The 19868-nt window shown below is 47.9% G+C and overlaps 1 protein-coding gene across 3 annotated transcripts in view; it reads left to right on the forward strand.

The window, feature by feature from the left end:
- The window catches only part of ccdc57 (coiled-coil domain containing 57), a 288211-nt gene that overhangs the window by 63761 nt on the left and 204582 nt on the right, over positions 1–19868 (forward strand). For all 3 annotated transcript variants that reach the window (XM_072483406.1, XM_072483407.1, XM_072483408.1), the window contains exon 4: positions 17633–17734. In XM_072483406.1, coding sequence (XP_072339507.1) covers positions 17633–17734 — 102 coding nt within the window. The remainder of the gene's footprint in view (positions 1–17632; positions 17735–19868) is intronic.

A 19868-nucleotide genomic window follows, 5' to 3' on the forward strand; every position in this document is an offset into this window, starting at 1 on the left:
AAGTTGGACTCTAATTGAGGGTTTGTGAGGGTGGGGGGTGTTTGAGGGTTAAAGTACGATGGTTGTTGTATATAGGGGGTCAATCATGCGCAGGGAATGTTATATGGGCTGGGGGAGAGAGACAAGGCTGCGACAGGAGCTGCGCCAGAGGGGGCGGGGCAGGCTTTGGAAAGCGCGGGTTTTTATTCCCGCGCGCGGGAAGAAAGGCAGGCAGGGGAACGAAGGAACGTATATTGATGGGGAGACTCCCACACGGGGGGGGATCAAAGGGATGGCGGGGGAAACCGGGGTCAGCAGGTGTCAGCTGACTTACGGGAGTGATATGGGGGAGCAAAAAAGCTAGACCGGGGTCTGGGGGGGGGGGGGGGGGGGGGGGGTTTGCTGCTGCACTGGCCGAAAGGGAATGGGGGACACGAGGTGGTCGGGACGGAGGTCCCCCGGCTGGGGGACCGGAGGGTGAGGGAGACGCGGACACGGGTCTGGCCCAGAAAGGGAGATGGCAAGCATGTGTCATTTGAGGCCAAGACTATCGTAGTGGATAATGGAGGGAGATATGTGATGGTGAGTGGTAGGTTGCAAGGGACGTGCGTGGTGTTGGTAAATGTATACGCCCCGAACTGCGATGATGCTGGATTCATGAAGCGCATGTTGGGGCGCATTCCGGACCTGGAGGTAGGAGGACTGATAATGGGAAGGGACTTCAATACAGTCTGGATCCAGCACTGGACCGCTCCAGATCCAGGACGGGAAAGAGGCTGGCGGCGGCCAAGGTGCTCAAGGGGTTTATGGATCAGATGGGGGGAGTGGATCCATGGAGGTTTGTAAGACCGCAGGCCAGGGAATTTTCTTTCTTTTCCCACGTACACAAGGCCTACTCCCGGATAGATTTATTTGTTCTGGGCAGGGCGCTCATCCCGAGGGTGGAGGGAACGGAGTATTCGGCCATAGCCGTTTCGGACCATGCCCCGCACTGGGTGGAAATGGGGCTGGGAGAGGAGAGAGACCAACGCCCACTGTGGCGGCTGGACGTGGGACTGTTGGCAGATGAGGTGGTGTGTGGGAAGGTGAGGGGGTGTATCGAAAGGTACTTGGAGGCCAACGACAACGGGGAGGTGCGAGTGGGGGTGGTATGGGAGGCGGTGATCAGGGGAGAGCTAATCTCCAACAGGGCTCATAGGGAGAAGACAGAGGGCATGGAAAGGGAGAGGTTAGTGGGGGAGATTTTGCGAGTGGACAGGAGATACGCAGAGGCCCCGGAGGAAAGATTACTTGGGGAAAGGCGACGGCTCCAGCCGGAGTTTGACCTGTTGACCACAGGGAAGGCGGAGGCACAGTGGAGGAAAGCGCAGGGGGCGACCTACGAGTACGGGGAAAAGGCCAGTCAGATGCTGGCACACCAGTTCCGCAGGAGGACGGCAGCGAGGGAAATAGGGGGAATCAAAGATGGAGGGGGAGCCACGGTTCGGAGCGCAACGAAAATAAACAAGGTATTCAGGGCCTTCTATGAAGAGCTGTACAGATCCCAGCCCCCAGGGGGGGGAAGAGGGGATGAGACGATTCCTAGACCAACTGCGGTTCCCGAGGGAGGAGGAGCAAGAGGCGGCTGGTTTGGGGGCACCAATCGGGTTGGAGGAGCTGAGTAAGGGTCTGGGGAGTACGCAGGCGGGGAAGGCCCCAGGGCCGGACGGGTTCCCGGTGGAGTTCTATAGAAAGTATGTGGACCTATTGGCCCTGCTACTAGTGAGGACCTTTAACGAGGCAAGAGAGGAGGGGACCCTGACCCCGACAATGTCGGAGGCGACAATCTCCTTGATTCTGAAGTGAGACAAGGACCCACTGCAATGTGGATCGTACAGGCCGATTTCGCTCCTCAATGTGGACGCTAAGTTATTGGCAAAAGTGCTGGCCACGAGGATTGAGGACTGTGTACCGGGGGTGATACATGAGGACCAGACGGGATTCGTAAAGGGCAGGCAATTTAACACTAACGTGCGGCGGCTCTTAAACGTGATAATGATGACGTCGGAAGAGGGAGAGGCGGAGATAGTGGCAGCTATGGACGGGGAAAAGGCCTTTGATCGAGTAGAGTGGGAGTACCTCTGGGAGGTGTGGCGTAAGTTTGGGTTTGGGGGAGGGTTTATTAGCTGGGTTAAGCTCCTTTACAGTGCCCCGGTGGTGAGTGTGGTGATGACCCGGCGGAGGTCGGAGTACTTTCGGCTGTACCGAGGAACGAGGCAGGGGTGCCCCCTGTCCCCCCTGTTGTTTGCATTGGCGATTGAACCCTTGGCCATAGCACTGAGGGAGTCTAATAAATGGAGGGGGCTGGTCCGCGGGGGAGAGGAGCATCGGGTGTCGCTATACGCGGATGATCTGTTGTACGTGGCGGACCCAATGGAAGGGATGGTGGAGGTCATGCAAATTCTGAGGGAGTTTGGGGAGTTCTCGGGCTATAAGCTCAATGTAGGGAAGAGTGAGCTTTTTTTAAAAAAAATATTTTATTGAAAATTTTTGGTCAACCAACACAGTACATTGTGCATCCTTTACACAATATTATAACAACACAAATAACAATGACCTATTTTAGAAACAGAAAATGAATAAATAATAAATAACAAAAATGAAAACTAACCCTAATTGGCAACTGCCTTATCACAAGTAACACTCTCCAAAAATATAATTTAACAGTCCAATATATAATTATCTGTAGCAACGACCTATACATATTATACAGTATATATTAACAACCCTGAGAGTCCTTCTGGTTCCTCCTCCCTGCCCCCCGCCCTCCCCCCCCCCCCCACCCCCGATCCTGGGCTGCTGCTGCTGCCTTCTTTTTTCCATTCCATCTATCTTTCTGCAAGGTATTCGACGAACGGTTGCCACCGCCTGGTGAACCCTTGAGCCGACCCCCTTAGGATGAACTTTATCTGCTCTAGCTTTATAAACCCTGCCATGTCATTTATCCAGGTCTCCACCCCCGGGGGCCTGGCTTCTTTCCACATTAGCAATATCCTACGCTGGGCTACTAGGGACGCAAAGGCCAAAACATCGGCCTCTCTCGCCTCCTGCACTCCCGGCTCTTGTGCAACCCCAAATATAGCCAACCCCCAGCTTGGTTCGACCCGGACCCCTACTACTTTTGAAAGCACCTTTGTCACCCCCATCCAAAACCCCTGTAGTGCCGGGCATGACCAAAACATATGGGTATGATTCGCTGGGCTTCTCGAGCACCTCGCACACCTATCCTCCACCCCAAAAAATTTACTGAGCCGTGCTCCAGTCATATGCGCCCTGTGTAATACCTTAAACTGAATCAGGCTTAGCCTGGCACACGAGGACGACGGGTTTACCCTGCTTAGGGCATCTGCCCACAGCCCCTCCTCGATCTCCTCCCCCAGCTCTTCTTCCCATTTCCCTTTTAGTTCATCTACCATAATCTCCCCTTCGTCCCTCATTTCCCTATATATATCTGACACCTTACCATCCCCCACCCATGTCTTTGAGATCACTCTGTCCTGCACCTCTTGTGTCGGGAGCTGCGGGAATTCCCTCACCTGTTGCCTCGCAAAAGCCCTCAGTTGCATATACCTGAATGCATTCCCTTGGGGCAACCCATATTTCTCGGTCAGCGCTCCCAGACTCGCGAACTTCCCATCCACAAACAGATCTTTCAGTTGCGTTATTCCTGCTCTTTGCCACATTCCATATCCCCCATCCATTCCCCCCGGGGCAAACCTATGGTTGTTTCTTATCGGGGACCCCCCCAAGGCTCCAGTCTTTCCCCTATGCCGTCTCCACTGTCCCCAAATCTTCAGTGTAGCCACCACCACTGGGCTTGTGGTGTAGTTCCTCGGTGAGAACAGCAATGGGGCTGTCACCATAGCCTGTAGGCTAGTCCCCCTACAGGACGCCCTCTCTAATCTCTTCCACGCCGCTCCCTCCTCCTCTCCCATCCACTTACTCACCATTGAAATATTAGCGGCCCAATAATACTCACTTAGGCTCGGTAGTGCCAGCCCCCCCCTATCCCTGCTACGCTGTAAGAATCCCTTCCTCACTCTCGGGGTCTTCCCGGTCCACACAAAACCCATGATGCTCTTTTCGATCCTTTTAAAAAAAGCCTTCGTGATCACCACCGGGAGGCACTGAAACACAAAGAGGAATCTCGGGAGGACCACCATCTTAACCGCCTGTACCCTCCCTGCCAGTGACAGGGATACCATATCCCACCTCTTGAAATCCTCCTCCATTTGTTCCACCAACCGCGTTAAATTTAACCTATGCAATGTGCCCCAATTCTTGGCTATCTGGATCCCCAGGTAACGAAAGTCCTTTGTTACCTTCCTCAACGGTAGGTCCTCTATTTCTCTACTCTGCTCCCCTGGATGCACCACAAACAACTCACTTTTCCCCATGTTCAATTTATACCCTGAAAAATCCCCAAACTCCCCAAGTATCCGCATTATTTCTGGCATCCCCTCCGCCGGATCTGCCACATACATTAACAAATCGTCCGCATACAAAGATACCCGGTGTTCTTCTCCTCCTCTAAGTATTCCCCTCCACTTCTTGGAACCCCTCAACGCTATCACCAGGGGCTCAATCGCCAGTGCAAACAATAATGGGGACAGAGGGCATCCCTGCCTTGTCCCTCTATGGAGCCGAAAATATGCAGATCCCCGTCCATTCGTGACCACGCTCGCCATCGGGGCCCTATACAACAGCTGCACCCATCTAACATACCCCTCTCCAAAACCAAATCTCCTCAACACCTCCCACAAATAATCCCACTCCACTCTATCAAATGCTTTCTCGGCATCCATCGCCACTACTATCTCCGTTTCCCCCTCTGGTGGGGGCATCATCATTACCCCTAACAGTCTCCGTATATTCGTGTTCAGCTGTCTCCCCTTCACAAACCCAGTTTGGTCCTCGTGGACCACCCCTGGGACACATTCCTCTATTCTCATTGCCATTACCTTGGCCAGGATCTTGGCATCTACATTTAGGAGGGAAATAGGTCTATAGGACCCGCATTGTAGCGGGTCCTTTTCCTTCTTTAAGAGAAGCGATATCGTTGCTTCAGACATAGTCGGGGGCAGTTGTCCCCTTTCCTTTGCCTCATTAAAGGTCCTCGTCAATACCGGGGCGAGCAAGTCCACATATTTTCTATAGAATTCGACTGGGAATCCATCCGGTCCCGGGGCCTTTCCCGCCTGCATGCTCCTAATTCCTTTCACCACTTCTTCTACCTCGATCTGTGCTCCCAGTCCCACCCTTTCCTGCTCTTCTACCTTGGGAAATTCCAGCCGATCCAAAAAGCCCATCATTCTCTCCCTCCCATCCGGGGGTTGAGCTTCATATAATTTTTTATAAAATGTCTTGAACACTCCATTCACTCTCTCCGCTCCCCGCTCCATCTCTCCTTCCTCATCCCTCACTCCCCCTATTTCCCTCGCTGCTCCCCTTTTCCTCAATTGGTGTGCTAGCAACCTGCTCGCCTTCTCCCCATATTCGTACTGTACACCCTGTGCCTTCCTCCATTGTGCCTCTGCAGTGCCCGTAGTCAGCAAGCCAAATTCTACATGTAGCCTTTGCCTTTCCCTGTACAGTCCCTCCTCCGGTGCTTCCGCATATTGTCTGTCCACCCTCAAAAGTTCTTGCAGCAACCGCTCCCGTTCCTTGCTCTCCTGCTTCCCTTTATGTACCCTTATTGATATCAGCTCCCCTCTAACCACCGCCTTCAGCGCCTCCCAGACCACTCCCACCTGGACCTCCCCATTATCATTGAGTTCCAAGTACTTTTCAATGCACCCCCTCACCCTTAGACACACCCCCTCATCTGCCATTAGTCCCATGTCCATTCTCCAGGGTGGGCGCCCTCCTGTTTCCTCCCCTATCTCCAAGTCTACCCAGTGTGGAGCGTGATCCGAAATGGCTATAGCCGTATACTCCGTTCCCCTCACCTTCGGGATCAACGCCCTTCCCAGCACAAAAAAGTCTATTCGCGAGTAGACTTTATGGACATAGGAGAAAAACGAGAACTCCTTACTCCTAGGTCTGCTAAATCTCCACGGGTCTACACCTCCCATCTGCTCCATAAAATCTGTAAGTACCTTGGCTGCTGCCGGCCTCCTTCCAGTCCTGGACTTCGACCTATCCAGCCCTGGTTCCAACACCGTATTAAAATCTCCCCCCATTATCAGCTTTCCCATCTCTAGGTCCGGAATGCGTCCTAGCATCCGCCTCATAAAATTGGCATCATCCCAGTTCGATGCATATACGTTTACCAAAACCACCGTCTCCCCCTGTAGTTTGCCACTCACCATCACGTATCTGCCCCCGTTATCCGCCACTATAGTCTTTGCCTCGAACATTACACGCTTCCCCACTAATATAGCCACCCCCCTGTTTTTTGCATCTAGCCCCGAATGGAACACCTGCCCCACCCATCCTTTGCGTAGCCTAACCTGGTCTATCAGTTTCAGGTGCGTATCCTGTAACATAACCACATCTGCCTTAAGTTTCTTAAGGTGTGCGAGTACCCGTGCCCTCTTTATCGGCCCGTTCAGCCCTCTCACGTTCCACGTGATCAGCCGGGTTGGGGGGCTTCCTACCCCCCCCCCCCCCCCCCCTTGTCGATTAGCCATCCCCTTTTTCCAGCTCCTCACCCGGTTCCCACGCAGCTGTATCTCGCCCAGGCGGTGCCCCCCCACGCCCATCCCCTCCCATACCAGCTCCCCCCTCTCCCCAGCAGCAGCAACCCAGTAATACCCCCCTCCCACCCCCCCGCTAGATCCCCCGCTAGCGTAATTACTCCCCCCATGTTGCTCCCAGAAGTCAGCAAACTCTGGCCGACCTCGGCTTCCCCCCGTGACCTCGGCTCGCACCGTGCGACGCCCCCTCCTTCCTGCTTCTCTATTCCCGCCATGATTATCATAGCGCGGGAACCAAGCCCGCGCTTCTCCCTTGGCCCCGCCCCCAATGGCCAACGCCCCATCTCCTCCACCTCTCCTCCTCCCCCCATCACCACCTGTGGAAGAGAGAAAAGTTACCACATCGCAGGATTAGTACATAAAACTCCTCTTTCCCCCCTTTTTAACCCCCCTCTTCGCCCCCCACATTCGCCCCACCACTTTGTTCAAACGTTCTTTTTAATAACCCGCTCATTCCAGTTTTTCTTCCACAATAAAAGTCCACGCTTCATCCGCCGTCTCAAAGTAGTGGTGCCTTCCTTGATATGTGACCCACAGTATTGCCGGTTGCAGCATTCCAAATTTTATCTTTTTATGAAGCACCGCCTTGGCCCGATTAAAGCTCGCCCTCCTTCTCGCCACCTCCGCACTCCAGTCTTGATAAACGCGGATCACCGCGTTCTCCCATTTACTGCTCCGAGTTTTCTTTGCCCATCTAAGGACCATTTCTTTATCCTTAAAACGGAGGAATCTCACCACTATGGCTCTGGGAATTTCTCCTGCTCTCGGTCCTCGCGCCATCACTCGGTATGCTCCCTCCACCATCACTCGGTATGCTCCCTCCACCTCCAACGGACCCGCCGGGGCCTCCGCTCCCATTAACGAGTGCAGCATCGTGCTCACATATGCCCCGATGTCCGCTCCCTCCACACCTTCAGGAAGACCAAGAATCCTCAGGTTGTTCCTCCTTGCATTGTTCTCCAGTGCCTCCAACCTTTCCACACATCGTTTCTGATGTGCCTCATGCATCTCCGTCTTCACCACCAGGCCCTGTATGTCGTCCTCATTCTCGGCTGCCTTTGCCTTCACGACCCGAAGCTCCCGCTCCTGGGTCTTTTGTTCCTCCTTTAGCCCTTCGATCGCCTGTAGTATCGGGGCCAACAGCTCTTTCTTCATTTCCTTTTTGAGCTCTTCCACACAGCATTTCAAGAACTCTTGTTGTTCAGGGCCCCATGTTAAACTGCCACCTTCCGACGCCATCTTGGTTTTTGCTTGCCTTCCTTGCCGCTGTTCTAAAGGATCCACTGCAATCCGGCCACTTTCTCCTCCTTTTTTCATCCGTATCCAGGGGGGATTCCCTTCTGGTTTACCGCACAGTGTTTTTAGCCGTCAAAATTGCCGTTGGGGCTCCTATCAAGAGCCCAAAAGTCCGTTTCACCGGGAGCTGCCGAAACGTACGACTCAGCTGGTCATCGCCGCACCCGGAAGTCAAGAGTGAGCTTTTTGTACTACAGGCAGGGGACCAAGAAAGAGGGATAGGGGACCTACCGCTGAGGAGGGCGACGGGGAGTTTTCGGTATTTGGGGATCCAAATAGCTAGGAGTTGGGGGGCCCTACACAAATTGAATCTGACGAGGTTGGTGGACCAAATGGAGGCAGACTTCAAAAGATGGGACATGTTGCCGCTTTTGTTGGCGGGTAGAGTGCAGTGGGTCAAAATGGTGGTCCTTCCGAGGTTTTTGTTTGTGTTTCAGTGCCTTCCCATCGTGATCACCAAGGGCTTTCTTAAGAGAGTAAGTAGGAGTATTATGGGGTTTGTGTGGGCGAACAAGACCCCGAGGGTAAGGAGAGGGTTCCTGGAACGCAGTAGGGACCGAGGAGGGTTGGCGGTACCAAACCTAGGGAGCTACTACTGGGCAGCAAATGTGGCGATGATCCGCACGTGGGTTATGGCGGGAGAGGGGGCAGCATGGAAGAGGATGGAGATGGCGTCCTGTAAAGGAACGAGCTTGGGGGCGTTGGTAACGGCACCGCTGCCGTTCTCGCCATCAAAGTATACAACGAGCCCGGTGGTGGCGGCAACGTTAATGATCTGGGGCCAGTGGAGACGGCATAGGGGTGCAGTAGGAGCCTCGGTGTGGTCCCGATCAGGGGTAACCACCGGTTTGTCCAGGGAAGATGGACGGGGGGTTCCAGGGCTGTCATCGGGCGGGGATTAGAAGAATGGGGGACCTGTTCATTGACGGGACATTTGCGAGCCTAGGGGCACTGGAGGAGAAGTTTGAGCTACCCCTGGGAAATGCATTTAGATATATGCAGGTGAGGGCTTTTGTGAGGCGACAGGTCAGGGAATTCCTGTTGCTCCCGGCACAAGAAATTCAAGACAGGGTGATCTCGGGTGTATGGGTCGGGGAGGGCAAGGTTTCGGCAATACACCAAGAGGTGAAAGAAGAGGGGGAAGCCCTAGCAGAAGAGTTGAAGGGTAAATGGGAGGAGGAACTGGGGGAGGAGATCGAGGAAGGTTTGTGGACTGATGCCCTAGATAGGGTTAATTCCTCCTCCTCGTGTGCCAGGCTCAGCCTGATACAATTTAAGGTGGTTCACAGGGCGCACTTGACGGGGGCGAGGTTGAGTCGGTTCTTTGGGGTAGAGGACAGATGCGGAAGGTGTTCAGGGAGTCCGGCGAACCATGTCCACATGTTTTGGTCATGCTCGGCACTGGAGGGGTTCTGGGGAGGAGTGGTGGGAGCAATATCTCAGGTGGTGAAAGTCCGGGTCAAGCCAAGCTGGGGGCTAGCAATATTTGGAGTAGTGGATGAGCCGGGAGTGCAGGAGGCGAAAGAGACCGGAATTCTGGCCTTTGCGTCCCTAGTAGCCCGGCGAAGGATCTTGTTATTGTGGAAGGAGGCGAAGCCCCCTAGCCTGGAGGCCTGGATAAACGACATGGCCGGGTTCATTAAGTTGGAGAGGATTAAGTTTTCCTTGAGAGGGTCTGCGCAGGGGTTCTACAGGTGGTGGCAACCGTTTCTAGACTACCTCGTGGAACGTTAGAGGAAGGCCGGTCAGCAACCCGGGGGGGGGGGGGGGGGGGGGGGGGGACGAGACGAGGGGGGGGGGGGGGGGGGACGAGGGGGCGGGGGGGGGGGGGGGACGAGAAACTGTTTGAGGGGATGGATGAGCGGGAGATAACATGGAGGGTGGGGGAAACTGGCACGTGCGGGCGAGAGCCAGTGTATAAAGCTATGTAAATATACCATTTTGCCATGTATATATCTTGCTCAGTGCGATTTTGTGTTATTTTGTTACGAGGGTGGGGGGGGGTGGTGGTTATTGTTTGTAAGGGGAAAAAATTGTGTTGTCAAAAAATCTTAATAAATATATTTAAAAAAAAAAAAAATAAAGACAATCGACCAAGCTCACATATTCTAAATGCCTATAGATTTGACTGGATGACTTTAGTACAATCCATCACCCTCCAGACCTGTCTATATACTGTTGCCTTTTACTCCTTTGCACAATACATAGCTTGTGGCGAGATTCTGTTGCCTCCCTATGGGGTGTTTCTCAGAGGATCTTGACCCGCTGCTGTCAATGGGATTTCCTATTGAATCCACCCCCCTACCACTGAGAAACCCACACGGGGGGTGCCCCGTCGGCGACACCAGAAGATCTTGCCCTACAGTTCCATGTTCGGGTGAAAGTAGTTTTTTGTGTGCTTATCCCACAGGTTGACAAGAACATTAAAGCATTCAAGTAGTGTGGACTCTCGTTCCCTCTGCTTTATGGTGAAAACTTAAAACAAGTCTTAAAGCACTAGTGCTGAAGCTTTATTATAATTCTTAGCAAGTTTCACCATGTTTAAAGTTTAAAAAATGGTGAAAATGTAATTAATTAACCTGCTGAAATGAAAATTAGAGCTTGAGGAAAGCTAACACCAGGTTAATGAACCTGTTAGAAATTTTGTGCCAACATCTCAGAATTTAATTTTTAAAATAAATTTTGAATACCCAATTCTTTTTTTTTTACAATTAAGGGGCAATTTAGCGTGGCCAATTCACCTACCTTGCACATCTTTGGGTTGTGGGGTTGAGACCCACACAGACGTGGGGCGAATGTGCAAACTCCACATGGACAGTGACCTGGGGCCGGGTTCGAACCCAGGCCCTTAGCGCCGTGAGGCAACAGTGCTACCCACTGTGCCACCGTGCCGCCCCACATGTCAGAATTAACAATAAAATATACGAGCAGCCAAAGACGATGCCACATGAAAACTGCGCTTTATCGAAACTACAACTGTGTCCAGAGCTAAATAGAATTCAAAAGTTGCTTTAGCAACAGACAATGGTACTCCTTTCACATGCAGCAAAAATATACAAGCAGCTCGGCACTTAAAGGAAAGGAAATGTTGAGTGAACTGGCGTAATTTACATGAACTTTTAAATGAATTCATTTCATCAGAATATTTGTGACCGAGACAAGTACCTAAAAGACAGACTACATATATATATATATATTTAAATTAACTTAATTTTTTTATTGAGTTCTTGTCTATCTGATCCAAATATGATTCTAATGGATTTCTATTTCAAATTCATGATCATGATCATCATATTGCAGTCATGCTCAGTGTAGTAGCATCATTGAACATTCTTATTAGTGCTGCTTTTTCCAAAAATTAAGCTCATCTATATAAGTAATTAAAAGGATTAAAGTACAAATGCAGCGTCTTTTTTTCTATTTTCATCCCTCTTCTGAGAGCACAAGTTAATAGATCAAATTATTATTTGTGAACCTTCATGGTGAGTGTTGGCAGGCTGTTCTATCACAGCCAAGCCTGATCTGTCCTCCTGCAATGTCCAAGCATGCGTCTTTCAAGGAAGGATTTGTGAATAACAAATCAGGAGAACAAAGCCTGGCAGATTCTTCTCTTAATTTAGAGGCACAGAAGCCAGCAGCAACACCTTTATCAACACCCAGCTAACATTGGGTAATTTACCATCAGCAAACTAGGACTTTTCTTGACTGCATAGTTATTAACTGGCCAAAATGCTGAAATGCTAGATTAGTCTCGTGAAATTTTGATTTAATTAGACCATTTCTTCTTTGTCAATTTACTGAGCTATTCAAATTGTACTGTATGATGCCACTGTACAAATATAATATTTAACAAATAAATGATTTATGATAAAATCAGTTGCATTTCTTTGAGAATTCAAAAAGTTATTGTCATTATGGCACAGGAGGAGGCCAATCGTCCCATTAAGTCCGTGCCAGCTCGCTATAGAGCAAACCAGTCAGTCCCATTTTCCCACTTTATCCTTTAGAGATCAATAAATACAGCACTGACTGGGAAATGAACTTGGGGGAGTGTAGCAGGACCTGCATGGCTTGTTGGGTCACAGTACTGTAAAATGTCTGTATGTCAGGGTACATTAATATTTGAAATTTAGCACTGGTGCATAGCAGTTTTATTTTTCTGTTAAATGTGTGTAGTGTATATTGGGTGCTATGACATACAGTAACCCTGAAATGAAGCAGTGTAACACTCCCTCCTCCAGGTAGTGTCTTATTTATTTGCTACAGACTGTGGACTTCTGTCCATATGCACTATAACTGTGTCAATGGGAAATTGTTTTGCCTTACACAAAAGCTACAGTTGTAATGTGAATGCAGCTTCAGATGAGCCAAATTATTTCTTCTTAAAGTTATCAGGTAACACACCACTCAAATATTTGAGTAATTTCCCTGAAGTTTAAAGTGCGCCTTGTTGGAGATTGTCACTGCCTCCCATTCACACTGCTCCCTTAGTGGATTAGCTCTGGGAATTAATGCAGTTTCTGCTGAGTCCACATAATTATAGCCATTCAAAGCCAGCTAAACTGGTGAGGTAAGTTACAAGGAAAGAATACCAAGTAGCCACATGATGTCCCTTGCTGGAAAAGCACAGAACAAAAATCAACTATCTATTTCAGTGTCAGACTAGTTGTACCACCTTTTCTTATAATTCATGTTACCAATATCTAAATTGTCAGCTTTGATTCCCACGACTGAAGTAATTATATTTTTATACAACTGAAAACAATAGATGGAGTCTGTGGCGTAATTCAGGTATGGTCGACCAAGGTTGTAAGATTAGCTTGGGGGGCCAGTGCTTAGGATTCACAGTTGTTGCAGTATTAATGCAAACCGTGTGAAGCAAAGTTTCTAGGAAGCCCAGTCGAGTTTATTAATTGAAATTCAGAAAGTGACAACAGCCTCGTAACAGCCGAGGCTCCCGTAACAGCCTCCCCGAACAGACGCCGGAATGTGGCGACTAGGGGTTTTTCACAGTAACTTCATTTGAAGCCTACTTGTGACAATAAGCGATTTTCATTTCACTTCATTTCACAATGTAACATGGGGATGTTTATGCTGCATAACCCTAAATGAGTACCAATGTTAAAAAAGTACAAATATTGTGTATAGTGCACCCGGGATGTCCTTAGCTAAGAGAGTGACAATTTGCCAAGGCTCCTACTCGTGATCACTACATATGATCTCCTGAAAGAGCATCCTGCGATAACGGGTTTGAGCTTGACTGTGATGTACCACATAGCTCAATAGTTTTCTGAACTTAATTGCAAAGGTTCTGGTTTGAGGTGGTCATGTAGCTAGAATGCCTGATACTCGTTCACCAAAGTGAATCTTCTGTGGAGAGCGAGTTTGAGTCTGGGGTGCATTCTCATGGTGGTCAAAAGAAACACACCAAGGACAGAAGGCTTCACCCAGGAGTTTTGATATGGATGTTGAGTCCTGGGAGAAACTTGCTTATGGTTACAGCAGCTGACACAAACAAACAAAAAAAGATGGTCTTCGAATGCAAGTGCATGTCAGGGGCAAAGAGAATGCGCAAGAAGAGGAAATCCCAAGCCAGCAACTTGTCCAAACCTCAGCTGTCTGCAGTACCCTGTTCTATATGCAGCAGAACTTCCTGGGTGCCAATTAGCCTTGAGCAAAACCTATGTGTACACCTAACAAACATACCACATGATGAACATAGTTATCTTCACCTCAAAGCACAAATAAGAGTTTGGGTAATTATCATGTGAAGGGGAAAGCCAAAGCCCATAAAACCTTGTCATAAAAAGAAAACAACCTCCGAAGCAAATCAAAAAGGGATGCAAATGGCTGGGAGAATCTTATAACCCACAGGCATCTTACGGGGTGGGAACAATTACCTTCTTCGTGAACCTTTCAGAATACGAGCTCCCCCACTAAGGGGGCGGGGGGACCTCTAAACAATGTCTAGTTGTATGATAATAAAGTCGGCCAGTTAGGCACCAGCAAGACAGACCCAGTTGGGATCTACCATGTGGTGTATATAATAGTTATTGTAAATAAACAAAGTTTCTTTGAACTACTCGGTGAGAATTCCTTTGTGGCCTTATAAGAGAGCGAGAAAAGAAAACCATGTTGCTTCAACTGAGAAATTTTACAGTGGAATTTTATTGTTTGCAACATGCTTTTCCCAGAACTCTCCTTAATCTTGAAACCCATCTTGAAACCCATCGTACAAGGTACGCCCAGCTTCTGTCGCGACACGACGGACTTCCTACAGAAACTCAGCACCCATGGACCAGTTGAACCAGGAACATTCCTCGTCACAATGGACGTCTCGGCACTCTATACCAGCATCCCCCATGACGACGGCATTGCTGCAACAGCCTCAGTACTCAACACCGACAACTGCCAATCTCCAGACGCAATTCTGCAACTCATCCGCTTCATTCTGGATCACAACGTCTTCACCTTCGACAACAAGTTCTTCATCCAGACGCACGGAACAGCCATGAGGACCAAATTCGCACCCCAATACGCCAACATCTTCATGCACAAGGTTGAACAAGACCTACTCACCGCACAGGACCTTCAACCGACGTTATACACCAGATACATCGATGACTTTTTTTTCCTTTGGACCCACGGCGAAGAATCACTGAAACGACTACACGATGACATCAATAAGTTCCATCCAACCATCAGACTCACCATGGACTACGCTCCAAAATCAGTTGCATTCTTGGACACACTCGTCTCCATCAAGGACGGTCACCTCAGCACTTCGCTTTACTGCAAACCCACGGATAACCTCACGATGCTCCACTTCTCCAGTTTCTACCCTAACCACATTAAAGAAGCCACCCACTATGGACAAGCTCTCCGTATACACAGGATCTGCTCAGACGAGGAGGAGCGTAACAGACATCTACAGACGTTGAAAGATTCCCTCGTACGAACGGGATATGGCGCTCGTCTCATCGATCGACAGTTCCAACGCGCCACAGCAAAAAACTGCACCGACCTCCTCAGAAGACAAACATGGGACACAACCGACAGAATACCCTTCGTCGTCCAGTACTTTCCGGGAGCGGAGAAACTACGACATCTTCTTCACAGCCTTCAACACGTCATCGATGAAGATGAATATCTTGCCAAGGTCATCCCCACACCCCCACTACTTGCCTTCAAACAACCGCGCCACCTCAAACAAACCATTGTTTGCAGCAAACTACCCAGCCTTCAGAACAGTGACCACGACACCACAAAACCCTGCCATGGCAATCTCTGCAGGACATGCCAGATCATCGACATGGATACCACCATTATACGTGAGAACACCACCCATCAGGTACGCGATACATACTCGTGCGACTCGGCCAACGTTGTCTACCTCATACGCTGCAGGAAAGGGTGTCCCGAAGCGTAGTACGTTGGCGAGACCATGCAGATGCTGCGACAACGAATGAACGGATATCGCGCGACAATCACCAGGCAGGAATGTTCCCTTCCAGTCGGGGAACACTTCAGCAGTCAAGGGCATTCAGCCTCTGATCTCCGGGTAAGCGTTCTCCAAGGCGGCCTTCAGGACGCGTGCCAACGCAGAATCGCTGAGCAGAAGCTTATAGCCAAGTTCCGCACACATGAGTGCGGCCTCAACCGGGACCTGGGATTCATGTCGCATTACATTCATCCCCCACCATCTGGCCTGCGAAATCCTACCAACTGTCCTGGCTTGACACAATTCACACCTCTTTAACCTGGGGTTACCCCATCTCTGGATCTGTAAAGATTTAATCACCTGCTAATGCTCGCATTTCAAGCATTGTCTGACATCTTTGAATCTGTCTATATATATGTTTCTGGAACATACCTCTTCATTCGCCTGAGGAAGGAGCAGCGCTCCGAAAGCTAGTGACATCGAAACAAACCTGTTGGACTTTAACCTGGTGTTGTAAGACTTCTTACTACACTACTCTCCTTAATTGATGATGGTTATTCTTGTGTCAAGGTTTTGTTCTACACTGTTTTCACTGAATTTAACAAAGATAAAGCAATTTATTTTAGAGTAAAATGGAGGAACAAAGGGTCTCTTTGTGACCTGTACTGAATTCAGCTGACAGTAAACATGGGCAGTTTGATTGTTCAAGATTAAGAGGATAGCTTTGGTTGGTTTACTGGGAGAAGATGCAAGGCATTCACACTTGCACACAATGACAGAAGCAGCTGTGCTGACAGCGGGTGCACTGCTAGTCTCCCAAGTCCCAGGACGGTGTTAAGAATGGCGTGTTTTGCAAATGGTTTAACTGACTACTTTTTGTTTTTTCTATCTTAAAACATGGAATGGAGTTGGAAGTCTAAAGGATAGCTAGTTAGTATTTCTTTTTAAAAATAAATTTGGAATACCCAATTCATTTTTTCCTATTAAGGTGTAATTTAGCGTGGCCAATCCACCTACCCTGCACATTTTTGGGTTGTGAGGTCGAAACCCACGCAAACACAGGGAGAACGTGCAAACTCCACACAGAGTTACCTAGAGCCGGGATCAAACCTGATACCTCGGCGCTGTGAGGCAGCAGTGCTAACCAGTGTGCCACAGTGCTGCCTAGCTAGTTAGCATTTCTACCTGGATACAAGGCTTATGTGATTCATTTTGCCATGAACATAAGCTTTGAAGGTGGAAGGATACATAGGACACAGTTTGTAGGATTGAGTTACAGGCTTTCAAAAATGTATATTTGAAACTCTTGGGTCATTTTACCACAGTCCGAGAGAGAGAGAGATTTGTGTGAGATTGCACCTTGCACCTATTGTTTCTAATAGGGGTCAGTGATTTCAGAGGAAGAGTGGAGAAAAAATAAATATTGCCAAGAACGGAGCAAAATTGAGGAGTTGAATTGTTTGTTGGAGATTATTGAAGGAAAGTAGCAATTACTTAAACTCAATTAATTTGTTGGAGTGCAAGCTTCCACAACAATGTGATTTTTTTTTTTCACTTATGTTAACTTAGAGAAATATTGACCAGGACACCAGGAATAGCTCCTCTATTCTTCCTCAAAATAGTTCCATGGGACTTTTTACACCCAAGCAGGCAACCCAACCTGGTTTTTAATGGCTCATATGAAAGACAGCACCTCCCACAGTGCAGTACTCCATCAGTACTACACCAGAGTTGACAACCTTGATTTTTATGCTCAAGCCTATTTTGAAGGATAACACGGGCATTATCCCCAGTGTCCTGGTCAATATTTATCTGTCAAACAACACGACAAAAAAAAGATAATGTGGTGATAATTATACCGCTGTTTGTGGGAGTTGGCTGTGTGCAACTTGGCTGTAATGTTTGCTGCAGTATAACAGTACAATAATGACAACATTTCAAAAGAACTTAATAGACAGTAAAGTGCTTTGAGATGTCTGGTGATCATGAAAGTCGTTTTATAAATGCAAATCTTTCTTATTGTTATTGACCATGGGATAGGAACATCCTCAGAGGACGTTCAGTAAAAAGTAAAGACTAGAATAAGAAGTGTTTTGCATCCTTCACTTTAAAATGCTTTTCAATTAATTAAAGCGAAAATGGTATTTCAGCATCAATTTGTATATTTACTTTCTTTCAGGAAATGTTGGCAGAGTTTGATGCTGATATGAGGCATCGAGAACATGAGTTTACTCTCCGAGCAGATGAAATGAGTAATGCGGTACTTACAAGTGAACTGAAGGTTTGTGGGGAGTTTTCATTGCTCTTTCCTGTTACGTCAATCAGCTTGTCACTAACCCAATACTTGCACTTGTAGCAAGAGCTAGACTACTGCAAATCTAGATAGGAAAAGCTTATTAATAATCTATCCATTACTATACATGTCTGAGCAGCCATTTCACACTCTATTGCACAAACATACTTCAGGCAAAGTCCACCGAATCCTCAATGTCCATAAATAAGCTTCGAACCATTGTACACGTCTCCAGAAAGGCTTCAATCAAAATGTTCCACTTACTCTCCAGTTCACTTTGGGTGAACTTGTGTCAACTAGGAAAAAACATACTTTTGATAACCATGCTTGCACTAACGGCTGTTTCAGCTAAAAATGCTATGTAGTCAGCTTTAGCAAGGTTACTGCACTGAAGTATTTATGATGCAGTTTGGCTTTTAAAAATACTTTTCCATTGAGGAACAACATCTTAATGATTGCAGCATTCACTTGCTTTGTAATTCTACAAATTGAAGATTGACATATCGATCCACCAGTAAGGAAAGATGGCTTAAAACTAACAGGGGAAGGAGTGTTCAGGTGAAGGAACATTTAGGAATTCAAAGATAAAGGTTGTGGCAATAGAAAAGGATGTCGATGTGGGTAAAACCAAGCTGGGTTGGAACAGCGAGTTTAGTGGTAATAGTGCATCTGAGAGTAAAATCCTGCTGGGAATAGTAATAAACAAAAATAAATTGAAGTCACTATCTGAATTCATGGAACATCTGTAATAAGATATGTGACTGAGTGACACATTTAGTGATAGATAGTTTAGATCTAATCACCATTTTGGAGACATGATTACAAGGTGACCAAGGTTGGGAAATAAATATTCCGGAGGTATACAACATTTTGAAAAGATCGGCAGAATAGAAAAAGAGGAGTAACTCTGATAATAAAGGATGCCATAAGGACATCAGTGCAAAGCTATCTTGGCTCAGAAAATCAGGGTGTAGTTTCAGTACGGGTAGAGATTAGAAATAACTATAGTCAGAAAATGCTGACGGGTGTAGTTAACAGCCCCCCTGTCAGTAGTTTATATCATTGGGCAGAGCATTGAACAAATAATTATTGGAGCTTGTAGCAAAGGCAATGTAATAGTTGTCAATCTTTATGTACATTAGGGAATTTGCATTGGCGAAGGTTGTCTGGTAGAGGAGCTTTTTGAATGTTTTTATGATAGTTTCTGGAGCAATGCTTTTATGACAATTCTGGAATATTATATTGTGAAACCAATTCAGGATAAAGCTATTTTGGATCTGATACTGAGCAATGAGGCAGAGTTAATTAGTAATGTCATAGTAGACGACCCACTAAGAAATAGTGATCATAATAAAATTTAATTCCATCATAAATTTGAATGACATGACCAACAAGAATCTTGAATTAAACAAATCCAATTACATAGTAATGAGGGGAGAGCTGCCTAAGGTTGATTGGGTAAGTACAGTAAGTCATCATTTTAAGTTGCCTGGTTTTAAGTCATTCCATTTACACGTTGCAGATATAATAGGGCAGAATGAGCATTTAGTGTCGGAAATTCCATTTTAGTGTTGTGTCATGATGGGGCCGACACAGCATCAGATGACCTAATTTCCATTTTGGAGTAGCATCACTGCTCACAGGACCCCCCCCCATTCTGAGACCTTTGCATTTGCCAACCCTCCCATTGGCCACCCTTTGGTTTCTTTTTTTATTAACAAACAATTTTATTGAGGTATTTTTGGCATTGTAAACAGTAACAATATACATTAGTGTGCAAATATCAATTACAAAAACAGTGCAAATAACAGTTCCTCTCTCGCCAATAGACCCGCCTATTCTTCCCCCCTACTCTACATTATTCTACCCCCCCCCCCTGCTGATGATTAGTTCCCCGTGAAGAAGTCGATGAACGGTTGCCACCTCCGGGCGAACCCCGATAGTGATCCTCGTAAGGCGAACTTGATTTTTTTTTCCAAGCCGAGAAAACTTGCCATGTCCGACAGCCATACTTCAGTCTTTGGGGGCTTTGAGTCCCTCCAGGACAACAGTATCCGTCGCCGGGCTACCAGGGAAGCAAAGGCCACAGTGTCGGCCTCTATCCCCACCTGGACTCCCGGGT

The sequence above is a fragment of the Scyliorhinus torazame genome, chromosome 18, assembly GCF_047496885.1.
Source record: "Scyliorhinus torazame isolate Kashiwa2021f chromosome 18, sScyTor2.1, whole genome shotgun sequence".
Taxonomy (NCBI): Eukaryota; Metazoa; Chordata; class Chondrichthyes; order Carcharhiniformes; family Scyliorhinidae; genus Scyliorhinus; species Scyliorhinus torazame.